General features: G+C 35.9%; 1 protein-coding gene across 3 annotated transcripts in view; it reads left to right on the top strand.

The window, feature by feature from the left end:
• Window positions 1–14,752, top strand: part of dcc (DCC netrin 1 receptor) — a 381,511-nt gene that overhangs the window by 287,821 nt on the left and 78,938 nt on the right. For all 3 annotated transcript variants that reach the window (XM_069187368.1, XM_015363992.2, XM_015363996.2), the window contains exon 12: window positions 3,373–3,422. In XM_069187368.1, coding sequence (XP_069043469.1) covers window positions 3,373–3,422 — 50 coding nt within the window. The remainder of the gene's footprint in view (window positions 1–3,372; window positions 3,423–14,752) is intronic.

The raw sequence follows: 14,752 nt of genomic DNA on the forward strand, positions 1-14,752 counted from the left end.
GTCCTGAGATCTTACTTACTGTTCTACATGTGGGTTCATCCTGACATGAAAACATTTCATCAGAACAATATACAACTTCATGTTGCTCATGTAACAACACATTTCTTACAAGATGAGAACATGTCAATTCAACCATGGAGGACCGACTCACCAGAACTGAGCCCTGTTGAACATTTGAACTAAGACAACAAGTGATATCTAGGGCTTAGGGATCAGTTCACAGGTACATGATTGTTTAGACAGAATACTACAAAAAAACATCTGCAAAGCAGTGTACAACATTTATTTCTTCCAGTGGTGGCCTGTACACATGCATTCTACTAAACTGTTATTTTCACTCTCAAGCCCCTGTTGATGAACCCTGCTGATGACCAATATTACTCAACATTTACTTTATGTCTGTTCAGTACAGTACCAGTGCATCTTCTTTAAAAACAATGTTTCAATTAGTGAATTTGTTGCACTTACTGTACTGTACTGTATATATTCTAGCATTCTTTTATTATCATGATCTGAAAAACATTTTCTTGGAATGTACCAGTTACTCCAAATTACAGGTGAAGTGGATTTAATGATTTTTAAGGTGAATGGATATTGTGAACAAATACAATTTATTTCCCAGAAGAGAAATAAAAACTCAAATTTTCTGACAGAAACTTATTATCACGTTACACATTTGTGTCCTCAAATGAAACAGAAATCTTTTTTTTTTCTAAAATACTGCTAAGTTGTGCTAGGCTGAGTGGAGGAGGAGCTTGTGCTTTGGGGTAGAATATCTTTATTTACAGTTCCAAGCTGCAGATACCCTGGAGCCTTTTCCTCCTAATTCAATTAGTCCTTCAGAAAAAGAAGCTCCAAGGAGAATATGGCAGGCATTACCCATTCTGTTCACTGCCTTTTATGAACTTGTCTGGTGTTGATCATATACTAAGCTACAAAGAGAACTTTCTGTTCTTTCCCTGCAGTGGGACCAGAACTGACAAGATTTGGACAATTAGAATTCCAGGGCTGCATTTCTGCATTAATTTTACAGTATACAGTATATGTTATGTGACCCCCACAGCACACTGCGTTCTACTTGTAGCTTCTAATGTTTATATGATTGTTTGTGATAGAAGATCTGCTCCAAACTAAAAAAGAATGTATTTTTTTCAACTGATTTCTTTGCTTTCTTTGCTGAAAATTATTTGCTTTAGGTTGATCTAAAAATATATATGCCTGTTAATGATTATGAAGTTTAAAAAAAATGCAATCACCTTTGAAATTATAATATAGACCTCTCTGCATGCCTCCAACTGTGGCACTGACACAAGACAGACTTTAACACAATCTTTCATGGATTAGGAATAATTAAACTTCCTTAGCTACCCAAAATAATAAAAATATGAAGGAAATGAAGCAAAAATGTGTTTCAGATGGATAATATGCCATCTGGATAGATACAGCTCACTAAAAAAAACAGGAGCTGTGGAACTATGCTTTTGGAACCCCAAAATAAAAAAAAATGTTGTCATTAATAAAGCTGAACATACAGTAGGCAGTATGAAGTAATGTTTCCCTGCTTTTGCATTTCAGATGTACAATAAGTTTGTTTTCGATATGTGTGGAACGGAGTTCTGCATTATGATGAATGTATTTTGCACTGCTGCTTGTACTGTATATACTGTACTGTAAATTTTGCATTTGCCAGAGTTAAGAGTGTCTGCTGTTTGTGTTTGGAATTTCAATCAATCTCACAGTCATTTTACAAATCTGTCAGTTGAACAATGTATATAGAAGGTGATAAAATGTGCCTTGGAGAATTTTAGTTGCAGTCAGAACTACAGTTGCAGTCAGAATGTTGTGACTCATGATAATTTGTATGAATTTATTTAAAACTTTGCACAAGCAACTTAAACACCTAAAAGCAAAAATGTATGAAAAACAGAATGAGGTAGGGAGTTGTGAACTAACAAAATTAACGTTTCAACTCGTTCCGGCACATGCAGATAACCTGAATTGCACTTCTCAGGCAAACTACAGTTTGAATCAATTGTATTCAATTCATGTTTTTGTCTGGCAGTGCAAGGGATTTATGCATCCACACACATCAGAACAGCCATGTTCACTAGCATTGCCTGTGAGCTTGTACACTCCAATTTGCATTCCATTGGCTTGAAGACTGTGGCTGTGCCTGCTCTCCGCTCACTTCTCACTTTTGTTTTTTGCATCCCTCCCTTCTGATCAATCAACAGCAGTCTGTACTTCTCAGAGTCGCTCACTCCGGGGTGCCACAGTGAGCCTTACATCTTTCCTGCAGTATGGCTGAAAGACTCTGTTATTCTGTGTATTGTCTCTTTCCATTACCTTTGGTGTGGGCTAAGAGGCCAAAGGAATTTATTGGCTGTCTGCTTCCATTAACTGTGGTTTACTGAATGTCTCAAACGGACTGTGAGATCTGCCTTTTTCATTTCCCTGCTTAATTAAGGCCCCTTGTGTTCAGTAATGAAATTGTGTGCTCTGACTCCGTACCGCACTCCTCTCTGTGCTAATTTATGACCTTTGCCTTTAGTGTTCTTGATTCATACCACAGCTTCCTCTGTAAACACATACAACAGTTAGCCTCATTGAAGCTGTCCACAATGGTTTCTCCATGCATTTTGGAATTTACAGAACACGTGGAGAAATTTGTATGTTTATATTTGATATATGTTGACAAATTTACAGCGTTTTTTCCTGTCAGTATGTTTAAATGGCAAAAGGGGCAGTAGCTCTAATAATAAAGAAAGCATGTACAGTACAGGTTCATCATGGAGAGGTCATGGTCAACTGTTACTGAAGTTACCGTATGAGACTGTACTTTCATGTTTTATATAGGTTGCATATATCCGATTGTATCATTTGAACATCCTCTGGTGTTCGGATTTAGCACATTTCTAATTTGATCAGGATGCTTAACCTGGATTTGGATGTAAAGTTCAAGTATCAATGTCAGTGTAAAGGCATTTCTTGTAGAGGTTACAATAAAGACACGTGGCTTAATGGTGAAACAAACAAAGAAAATGAGAAAATAAAAAAAATACAGACTGATGTATACAACAGTTAAGATTGATGTTTAATATCAGTTTGCTTTCTGTGTGCAGCGTGACATGCTGATGGTCTCATTCTTATTTGTACTTTGCTTTCACCTTTCCAAGAATCTTCATAAACATGTACAGTATGTGCTGGATATCATAATCTTGGATAGGTCTAGCAAGTAAAGTATAATTCTTCACTTTACATGATGGCTGATTATTTATACAAACAAAATTAGTGTTTTCACTTTGCTATAAAACTATTGTGACAGTTCACTGTCAGGTTCTCTTAATGCTCTTATTCTATGTTCTCTTTCAGTACCAAGTGCACCCCCTCAGAACATCACATTAGAGGTTGTCAACTCAAGAGTAAGTAAAGAAATTCAGTGCTTTATGAACAAATACATAAAATCCCTCTCTTATGTTTATGTGTGCTAAATGTTTGATAAGTTTTCTGTTATTTGTATGAGAAAGGTGTTAAAGAGAAAAAAGTTTTGGTTTACCAAAACCAGATGCAAAGCCAGAAATATGAGAGCTGGTGATGGACCAGAGCCCCTTTACTGTACCTTTAACCATTTACTGTACAATCATGGAAAGCAGAAATCTGTTTTAAACAATGTTCTTTATACTAGAGATGATCTGAAAGAAGCAGCGCATACCTGTAGGTCCTCCCTGTCTTTCTCACCAGTGGAGTGACAGAGGAGGTAGTTGAGGCCATTTTGGTTGGATGAATCTCCTGCTAACTGGCTGGAAAGAAGAAACAGGAGATGGCACAAATCATAAGAAAAAGACAACCAGAGAGCTGGCAAAAATATAAAAGGCTGTTTTGGAGAAGCAGAACAAGCATAGTGCCAACTAAAGCCAAACATGTTTCTGAAAGCTGGTATTTTGAGTTCAGCTGTAACCATGCAAGTGTTCAGTTTTTTCTTAATATTAAAATGCAAGATTGTTTCCAATGTATAAGAGATGTACGCAATGTGTCAGTTCAGATAATACTCAGGATCCAGGAGAAAACCACAATGACAACAGTTGTGATTATGACTATAATTTTTATAATATGAATATAACGTGAAAATTTATTCTAAAACATACACAAATCACAAAGCTGTAAGAAAGCAATAAGGGAAATTTTATTTGGTTCTGTGGAAAACTATAAAACATATCTATATATTTCATAGGGAATATGAAAAACACCCAGAAAAAGACAAAAAAAAAACTCATATCTGTTTAGTAAACAGGATGATTTGGATGCAGAATGTATTTCTTAACCAATTGGAAACTTGTGATTTGTGTGGTTCTCTTACAAGATACAGATTAAAAATGAATATACTGTATATAGTGTATACAGTATATACATATTTATTTGTGTAAGTCACATTCTGGAACTGTAAGAAAGCCACAGGTAACAGAAATTAAGTGGGTACTTATCATCGCTTTTCAATCGCTGAAGAGTTGTGTTTAAAATGCACTTTAAAACAAATCTGCCTTAAGCTCCATTACGTTAGTCTAACAAAGATTGATTTATTATAACCATAAAGTTAGTTTTCCGTTCGAGAATCTTGCTGGGGTCTTTCGGCAGTTTAATTTCTAGGATTTTGTCATTCTGAATAGTGGATGTTCTCTTCAACAGCTGTATAGTGTACAGAATTGAATTATTTTGAAAATGAGAGTGGTTTTGTTCATTTTTTAAATATAAGAGATAAACTTACATTTCTGTTTTGAAGAGAATGAACATGCAAAATAGATTTTCTAATTTGTTTTTCCATCTGAGTGTTAAGCTGGAATATTGGAGAGCATGCAGTTCTCTTTGTAGTAGTAAATTTGAAGGGTGGTACTGTGGTGCAGTGATTAGCATTGCTGGGACCTGGACTCATTTCCTGGGGTGCTATCTGCATGGAGTGTGTACAGTATGTGTTTGCATGGGATTTCTTGGGGTACTCCAGTTTCTTCCTACAGTTCAAAAACATACTGTTAGATTAATTGGCTTCTGGGATACAGTATATGGCCCTGGTGTGAACATGTGCATGTTTGTGCCAGTGATGTCTCACCCACGGTGTATCCTACCTTACACCTGTTGCTCACTAGGATAGGCTCTGGCTACCTGTTGACTCTGTATTGAATAGAGGTTAGAAAATGGATGAAGGAAATATGACCTAACCTCTACAGGCAGACTTATCATATTATATTAAAATTCTCATGTTAAACTAAGGCCAAATACTGTATATTTCAGCAAGCATAAGAACAAATTTACAAATATCTTTCAGCGAGTATAAGAACATTTTTATTAGTTTTTTTAGTGTGAAGAACAATTGATAAAAAACAATATTATCTTGGAATCTGTTTCTGCTGTTCCATATTCCAAATTGTTGCACTTAAATTCCAAACATGCTTGTAAAATGAAATATAACTTGACCAAATACCAAAAGCATTTTTGCTTTTATTGAGTTAATAATTGTTGCATTTATATATTCTGATTACGATATGAGTCAAACATCTTTGTAAACCACTGATTTTTGGAACAAGCTTACTCTAGTCTGCTGTGATTATAAATTATCTTCTTACAACATTTTGACCATATCGAAAGAAAGTCATATACAGTATACTGTATCAGACTATTCAGCTGTACACAGAGGCAAGTTTATAGTTTAACATAAATTTATTAGATACTCACTGAAACTGTGCACACGTGGAAATAATTTGGATACAGGCTGATGTAAATGTTATTAGGGGTATTTATATTAGAAATAATGTGTTTGAACATACTGTAAAGCTTTAATTACTGCTGAGTTCTTAATAGGCACACTGCCCACGAGATATGATATACTGTAAATAGCTTTATGTTTAATTTACTTGGAAAAAAATATATCAAGACTTTAATTTGATTTTTCTGTGGTACAGAATATTGTAACATGCTTGTACATTGTCTTTGGTTCATTGTTTCCCAACATGAACAATTTGAAGAGAGCACTTGACCCGATATATCCTTCATTGTGTACTTATGAAAATGTGACAGAGGAAAAAATCAGTTCAGTATTTTTGATTCGGCAGTCTGAGTATACTCAACGTGGAATATTAGCATCCACTACAGGAATGGTTGATGAAAGTTCATTCTATAGCAGGCTCAGACGTTTTAGAACAACTGACAGACCTAAGGTGGCTTGAGAGGTCGAAACACATTAAAACCTCATGAGGACTCAAGATGTACAGAGAAGGAGGCTTTATCTCAACAGATACAGTACACAGACTGCTACTACCATCTTAAAACATACTGTAACTTCGAGCAGCTCAGTGATACACCCTTACTGTATATACACCAAACACACTAATTGAAATCCATATGAGAATGTGTGTTACAATTAACCAATTATGTAATTGGTTTTTGCCCCAAAATAACTATAATACTGTATTATCTTTAAGGCCCTAATTGGTACTCTTTAGTGGCAGGATAAATGTAATTGAGTCCTTTATGGCCAGGCCTGCCACACAACTCTTTCATTATTGTGGCATTGGAGTTTCATATGGCTCTGTGTGAGATCAGACTCTTGGAATATATTGGAAAATATTTAGTTTCCTTTTGGGGATCAAGTCTTTTAAAATCATTGGCAGGTTATGACCTCCCACTGCATGCAATCCTACATGTCATAGGATTAAAAATGAGACTTTTGTTTGTTTGTGATAAGTGAGTTTATTTTAATTATTTCTATCCTTTTTGCTAGCCCTAAATAAATTTTGGCCTATCTGGTCCAGATTACTGCCAAGGGTCTTACGTTTTTTTGTGATCAAAATTTTACACTTTTTTCTAAATGTACAGTATATAAGTATTAGTTAGATATTTGTTTTAGAATATTGGTTACCATGCAGCAAAATCAGAAACTATATGTTTACTTTGGTATCAGTCTGTATGTTCGTTAAAGGAGTATCCTACTCTGAATTTAACTGAATCTCTTTAATGAATAGAACTGAATCTTTAATAGAGAAGGCTACTGTCACGGATGTCGGAAGGGCAAGCCGTGGAACGATAAGGAGAGCAGTAAAGACCCAATGCGTAGCGAAAAGGGGGCAACATGGGGGTTAGCCCAGGCTCAGGGGGTCAGACGATGTCGGAAAGAAACCTCAGGCCACAGACAGAAGCGACCTGGTGCTAGGCGGGGCTCAGGACATCCGTACCCTCAATGCTGAGCAGAGCAGACACAGGAAGTAAATAGGTTACACAACAAGACACACCAGAAAGAACTAGGAACTAGGAACAGGACAGAAGTAGAGCGCCCTCTAGGTGTACTGGGCATGACAGCGACAAGGGGACTTACTGTAATTCAAGTATTCAAAATCCTTTGAATGGACAAATTAAACTCTTTAGTCTTTTTTCAAAATGTCAATCCTATATGGCTGTAAGAGTCTGAAACAAGCTACCCTGTCATATTTCAAAGCTGATACAATTTCTTATTTTTTTTAAGAAACAGCTAGATTTGTTCCTCAGGTCATTTAAACTCAAGAAGCCAAACAAGCTACAGTAGGTGGGTCAAACTGGCACTGCTTATTTGCAGACTTTCTTATGCTTCAAAGACAAAATGCATTTTTTTAAAGAATGTTACTGAAATAATTTTGTAGAAATTAAGCATAAACCTTGTATTAATCCTATTTTTTTTTACTTATAATAGATTGTGTTTACAATTAATGACACAGTGTTTGTTTTTAAATTAACAAATAGTTACAATCAGCATTACTTTATAGAATACAGTAGGTTCAATTGCTATTTGCAAATGCTTAAAGAAGAAAAGGATTTTTTCAGTGACTGCACAGCAGCTACGTTTCTCTTTAATCAGATAAAGAAGGACTTTTGTCCAAAATGTCCTCAAAAAAATATTTTTAATTACAGTATGCAAACCTTGTGTACAACATCAATAAAATCAATTTCTTTCTATCAGTATTAATGATTTGTAATAAAATGACATTATGTGCATATTAGGATACTCCTGCAGATAAACTTATAGTCCTTTCACTGAACTGTGCTTTGTGTCTTTCAAATCTATCACTACATATCCTGAAATGCAGGTAACACTCCAGGTCCAGAACGGTACCCATGACCCAAGAGCCACAAGGAACCAATACTAAGCTCTGCACCACCATGCCACCCCTGCAGCTCCCATTCAGTGTTTTAATAAGGATGTTAAATATAGATGTAAATAAGATCATTTGATTGCTGCTCCATGGGAGAAAATTAAATAAAAGAACCTGGCTGAACCTTTTCTGAGATAACCTTACACTGGCTATCTGCCATGCTTTCTAGTCTTATAGCCTTACAGTATGTAAGATTGCTCATGGTCACATGCATTCTGGCAAACACCCCTTCGCTGCAGGTGTCGGGCATGTGGAATTTGAGCAATCAAGACAGACTGCCCAACTTTTTTTTAGTGGATGAATGCACTAGGCTAGTGGAACCAGCAGGGAGAGCCGTGTATGCAAATCAACCTGCAGTCCCACTTAGTGGCATTCCAGATAAACAGGTCAAAAGCCTGCTTAGGAAAAGGCTGCTGTGAAGCAAAAGGGCCTGCAGCCACAATCTCTTCGGGTGCTGTGACATTTGATTAAAGATGAGGCTTCTGTGTGAACCTTCCTAAACCAATTCAGTCCTCAACTGATAATTTTGCTTAGCAGGGCACTTGCTTCAGGCACCACATCTCTCAAGCACTGCATCAGTTTCAGCCAGCATTGATTTTATTATGACTTCAACACTGTTTATGAAAGCTGTCAATCTGAAAAAGAGATTGCAAGTTTGCAGGAAATTTAACTAGTGTATTGTATCCCTCAGCATAGTTGTGTTTCAGGGGGAATGTAATTTCTTGGTTTCCATTTGTAGGACTTTAACCCTGCTATGAACTCTGTCCTTAAACCAGATTTTTGAATACATGCATTGTTTTGATATATTTTTGAACATTCATATTCCCACTTGTATATTCATTCTGTATGTATAACAGTGATGGTTTTTATGGATGACACTCTTTTGCCTCAGACCAAAGGTGAAGTATTGTTTTTTTTTTTGTACTGTAACCAACAGTGAAATATTTTGCTAGATCAACATGCATCAATACCATTTGATGATTCTCAACTAATCAGTAGAACTTAGTAGTGGTGTACACTACCTTAATACTGATATTACCATTTTCACATTATTCACAATCTACATTAAAGTGTATTTATTTAAGGCAGAACAGAAGCAACAGCAACAGTCTTAAAGGATCATACAGTACATTGGTAAAGTGTTGTGGAGTGTGACCATATACTGTAGTACCTTGTGTTTTACGGTATGGTTATTTATAATTCATTTGGCTTTGAAAAGGTCTGAAGGTTTGAAGCTGTTAATCATTCAAAAAGGGATCAGTAGATGGGTTTTTATTTCAAGGGTTTTGGATCTTTCATCTCTCTTTGGTTTAAATCCACATAGGCCCAGCTTGATGTCTTGAGTGAGCTGGTTTCTTCAAGATAACCTTCTCTGAGGTTTGGATGCACTATTGAATAGTATACACACTGTATATTAATAATGAAATGAGTTTAATTGAATAGGTCTTGCTTTTACCAGCTAAATGGTCTTATAAATTTGGCCTTGTCTCAATTTTCATTTGCAAGGAAAATATACAGTAGAAACTGCATGTAAACAGAAAACAAACTACTGTAAATTGAATAATAAATCAAAATAATTAAGTTATCCTAAGAATTACTGTTAATTGTAACAGGATGCTCCTAGCATTTCTGTTTTACTTTTATTTAATTTGGGTTGGTTGCTTATTTATGGGTTGCAGTATATGAAACTGTGTGCAGTTTTTATCTACTATTTAGAAATAAAATGGAAAGGCTTAGACACTATTAAGAAACACCAGTTGCTATGTAGTATATTCTTTGAATTAATTCAATTTCATTACTAGAACTGTTCTCAATTGTAATTGATATACTTAATCCTCTGAACAGAAATGTATGGAAGCCCGTTTCCGCCAGGGAGTAAAAAAAAACGCGCTATGGTATCTCGCAATTGCGACTTTATATCTCAGAATTGCGACTTCGAAATAGCCCACATTTCATTGTGTGTGCAGTGAGGCACGAACTAGGGTGGGAGCGGCGAGGGCACAAGCCCTAGAACCCGAATCCGTTACAACAACAAAAGGACAGACAATGAAGTGTGGGCTATTTCGAAGTCGCAAATGTGAGATAAAACGTCGCAATTGCGAGATATAAAGTCGGAATTCTGAGTTTCTAAGTCGGGATTCTGAGATATAAAGTCGAAATTGCGGGATATAAAGTTGGAATTCTGAGATACTAAGTCGCAATTAGGAGATACCATACCACGTTTTTTTTTACTCTGGCGGAAACGGGCTTCCGTAGATATGAGCTACAGTACATTCCTTATGAAGAATTAAACAGTTCAAGGAAAAACAATATATTTTTTAACTGTACCAGAACATAAACACTGATATTTCAATAGCTAGAAAATACAAGGTTGTAAGCTACAGACACATTCCCGCAATTTTACAAAATGTATTTACATTTTCTTTTTGTTTTTTAGTGGGTAACTATAATGCAATACAGTTATTTTCTCTTACATCATAAAAAGTACGCCTAGAATTAAATAAAATGGATTTTAATGTCAACAGAAGAAATTTAATTTGTAACGTGAGTTATACGTCTCTTTTATTATTTCCCTTTTTTGCAGAAGTGAAAAAAAAATAGCTAGCATGAAATATCCAAATGCATTCTGCAACTTGTTTGAAATATAAAGGGTCATGCATTTTTTGTGATACTGTACATGTATAATGTTCTCTATTATAAGGAAAGCAGGTGTATGTGTAATAGTGTCCATCTATCAACTAGGCAATTCTGATCACACTGCACTGTTGTCTCCTCCTTTGGGAGCTGCTTGCTGGGCTGTTATAACACTGTTACAATAATACTGTACATCTAGACAGGGGGATCTTGTGGAGTCAGTAAGTGGTGGCACAACCTTGTGAAACATCTGTAATTTTATATTATCCCAAACGTATAAAAATAACAACAACATAGAAAGAAAGAGACATGGTGAGCCCATAGGAAGCAGGGTCCCAGTTCAGTGTCAGCACTTCAGCAGAGCTGAGCGATAAAGATTGGCATGAAGCAGCATTCCCAAGTGGGAGGGTTTACTGCAACTTTATTTCTTCCCCCCTGTGCTCGGAATTCACCTTGTATCAGTGCTATTTAATTTCCAACCTAGAACCGGGGGGCCCTTTGAAGTAAATTTATCCTGAAACGAGATTAAGCCTAAGACCCACGCAATCACTTTGTGGGGTTTATTTTTTATTTCATTTTCTCAGGCCTTGGAATGCCTTGGGACCACAGCTTGCACAGTTCGGTGAAATGAAATAAAAATAATTGAATCTTAACAGCATAGGTAAGGGGTTGGGGGGTGGGGGACAAAACAGGGCTCCACACAAACGCATGCACACAAATCCCCCATGAGCTGTGCTCTTCAGCTGGCTGAACCTTTCTCATTGTGTGGGCGGGCTATTGTATGATGGGGAAAAGAAATACAGACTGAAGATGAAATGGACAAGAATAGGGCCCCATCACCAAGACATGCATCCATTCTTAAAATCAGACTCTCTTCTTGCTCTATGTCTGTAAATCATAGTTGCACTGCTCCTGTCAATAATCTCCTTCTCAGACTTTCACTGAACCGACCAGTCGCGTAAATTTTCTCTCAGTGCCAGGATCTTATCCAAAAAGTTTTACAGAGACAGCTTTTTTCAAAAACCTACAGCATTTAAAATAAAGAGCTGCATTAAGAATGGCAGTATAGACTTTTTGTATAGCTGCACAGTCACATATACAGTAGGTAGTAATCTACAAAAAGGGGTCGGATTGCCTCTTTCACGACAATGACACATTAATTTACACTTCTCACCTTTATTGTAATATAGTAATTGAAAGACAATTTAGATTTTTAGACTAGAATGATGCCTAAAGCTAGCCATCATTTTCTAAATATATGTTCAGTTTACATTATTTGTCATACAGTATGCATAAGTACAATGGAATGCTTATTGACATGGATGCTCCAATACATTACAAAGACACTAAGGAAACACCAAAACATAAACACAGCAACAGCAACAAAGTTAAATAACATACAATTTAAATATAAGTCAGCACAAGCAGTGTGCAAAAAATGTGTGATTGAGTTTTTATTTGGAAACTGTATAGTATGTACAGTATATGTATAAAAACTGTACCTTCTTCCTGCTCCTGTCAATAATCTCCTTCTTAGACTTTCACTGAACCAACTGGTTGCATACAGTTTCTCTCGATGCCAGGATCTTATCCAAAAAGTTTTACAGAGACAGCTTTTTTTCAAAAAAGTCTCATATACTGTAAACTTTCAAAATGTCCAATAATCAATTCTTATTGAGATGTGCTCTCATTTGAGAATTATATATTGATATCAAATAATTTTGTTTTACTTAGAGGTTTTTTAGTTTATACTTACTTTTATTGTCATTTTGTTCATTATTTTTCCCCTCTTGGTTTTGGTTTTTAAATTACTGTACATCCTCACAGGACAGGACTGAAAACCAACTTGCGTGGGGTCATGGAGATTTGTTTTATGTTAAGTAGCTATTCCTTTGTGACTAACTCTTTCTGCATAAATGTACTGTATACTGTAAAATCAGCACTTATAAAATATCTGTTTTCCAGTATTATTTTAGAAAGCTGGCAGAAAGAAGTAATGAGATGAGACTAACCAATTGTAATGAAAACGTATCTGCCACAGAAGCATTTGGTTTGTTCAATTTAAAAGAGAAAATTGAAACAGAGTTCCCGGTTATTAAAACAACAAAACCAGTGTGTGAGTTTTGAGATACGTATAGGCTTTACATAAAACTTTTTTTTTGCTTAGAAAGAGAATTTTTGCTTCAGTATCACTCGTGGAACAGGACTTGTTTCTGATGTTACTATGGAAACTCCCACCAGGGAGATTCAGCAGTGGGGTCATTATAAAATGAAATCACCAAAGCAAAAGAGACCGTATAAATAATAAATGTTTTTTTGAGACCTAAGATAAAGAGTTGTGTGCATTCCAGTGCTTGTTTGTTAAATAGGGCTAGATATATAGTGTTGAAGAAGATTAATGCATTCTGTGAGCTTAAAATATTAATATCTTGACCATCTATAATTATGCATTAGTCAAAAAGTATATTTATTTTATTGCAATTATGTTGCAATATGCAAATAAAGTAATATTTTGCAATGCAATTGTGTTATAAGTCTTTAGATGGGAAATTGAATGTAATTGATTAGAAACAGAAATTAAACTTGTTAGTACAGAGCCAGATTGGAACTCTATTCCAAGATGCCTAGATTTACACGAGAGGGAGTAGGATGAAATTTTGTTGTGCTGGCTCTGTGGCCTGTCAGGTCAAAATAATTAATTTCCAGCACATCACAGTTACAAAGCAGTGTTAGACCTACTGTACCAACAGACAGAACACTAGGCATTATCTCCTCCCTAATTGTATTTTCCAGAAAATGTAAGGATTATTATTTGTAATTTCCTGGACACAATAAGTAAAATTAATGGGGGTGGCTAGTAAATATTGATTTAGAGTGGTTACTATCTCAACATTGAACATACTCCTCTATACATGGAATATGTGGAGTTTACTGCTTCTCGTTCAATGAATCCTTGAGTGTTTTGTATATTATCTCATTTACCACCAAAGACATTCCTGTGAAGGGACAGACTGCTGCCATTTATGCCATTAGCTCCTAAAACATTGGAGGCAAGAACATGTGTCTGTCCAGTTAAATGAAAGTGACATTCAGATATGAGATAATTGGACAAGGAAGCCTGAAGAGGAATTTAGTCTACCACTTGAATGAGCTGCACTACCCATTTGCATGTATTCTCCAATAATAAAAAAACACTCATGTCTAGAAACATGAAACTCATGAAACAACTTGATTTAGGTAAATAAATGCATTTGTTGTGGGTTGTAGGCCGCCCAATTACTGGAAACAATGAGCGAAAACTGGAAACACTGCTGTTGTAGTTTAACTTCAGCTGCTTTCTTCACTAATATAATAACCTTTTGTTTTAATGTAAAGAGGAAACACAAATAATGCAAGCTAGTCATTTAACCTAATACTTTCGTCACTCTGTAACCAAGCATTTCCCAGCTAGGCATGTGGTCTGAAATCCTACAAAAAAATACAGAAGCCAGGGCACTTGGCAGTACATGTTAACAGAGCTTGTCTGCAGCTGGTAACCATGTTCTGGCAGGAGCTGAAGATGAGCTGATTTGTGTGCCTGGTGAAGCAACAGAAGAAAATCAAGATCTCAGAAGTGCTTCAGAACAATAAAAGAAACATGGGCCATATTCCATTATTTGTGTTTGCTGTAGATATCTGTGCATTCCCTTTGAAACCTCCTAGGAGCCAACAATTCTGGCTGTCCGTAGCATAGTAAGTGTGGATTCAAAAACTAAAAATACTACTGTATCAGCCAAATAATGTGGAGAACACATTAGGAGTAATTAACAAAAGAGTTTTAGTGATAACAGTGTGAACAAAGCAATAAGATTAAAGTATCATGTGGTTTAAAACTCTTTAGTTTTTATGTACTGTATATAGAATGAGAGACTTTCAAAAGGTACTGACAGATATTTGGTAACTACTGA

Source organism: Lepisosteus oculatus, chromosome 3 (genome assembly GCF_040954835.1).
Source record: "Lepisosteus oculatus isolate fLepOcu1 chromosome 3, fLepOcu1.hap2, whole genome shotgun sequence".
NCBI lineage: Eukaryota > Metazoa > Chordata > Actinopteri > Semionotiformes > Lepisosteidae > Lepisosteus > Lepisosteus oculatus.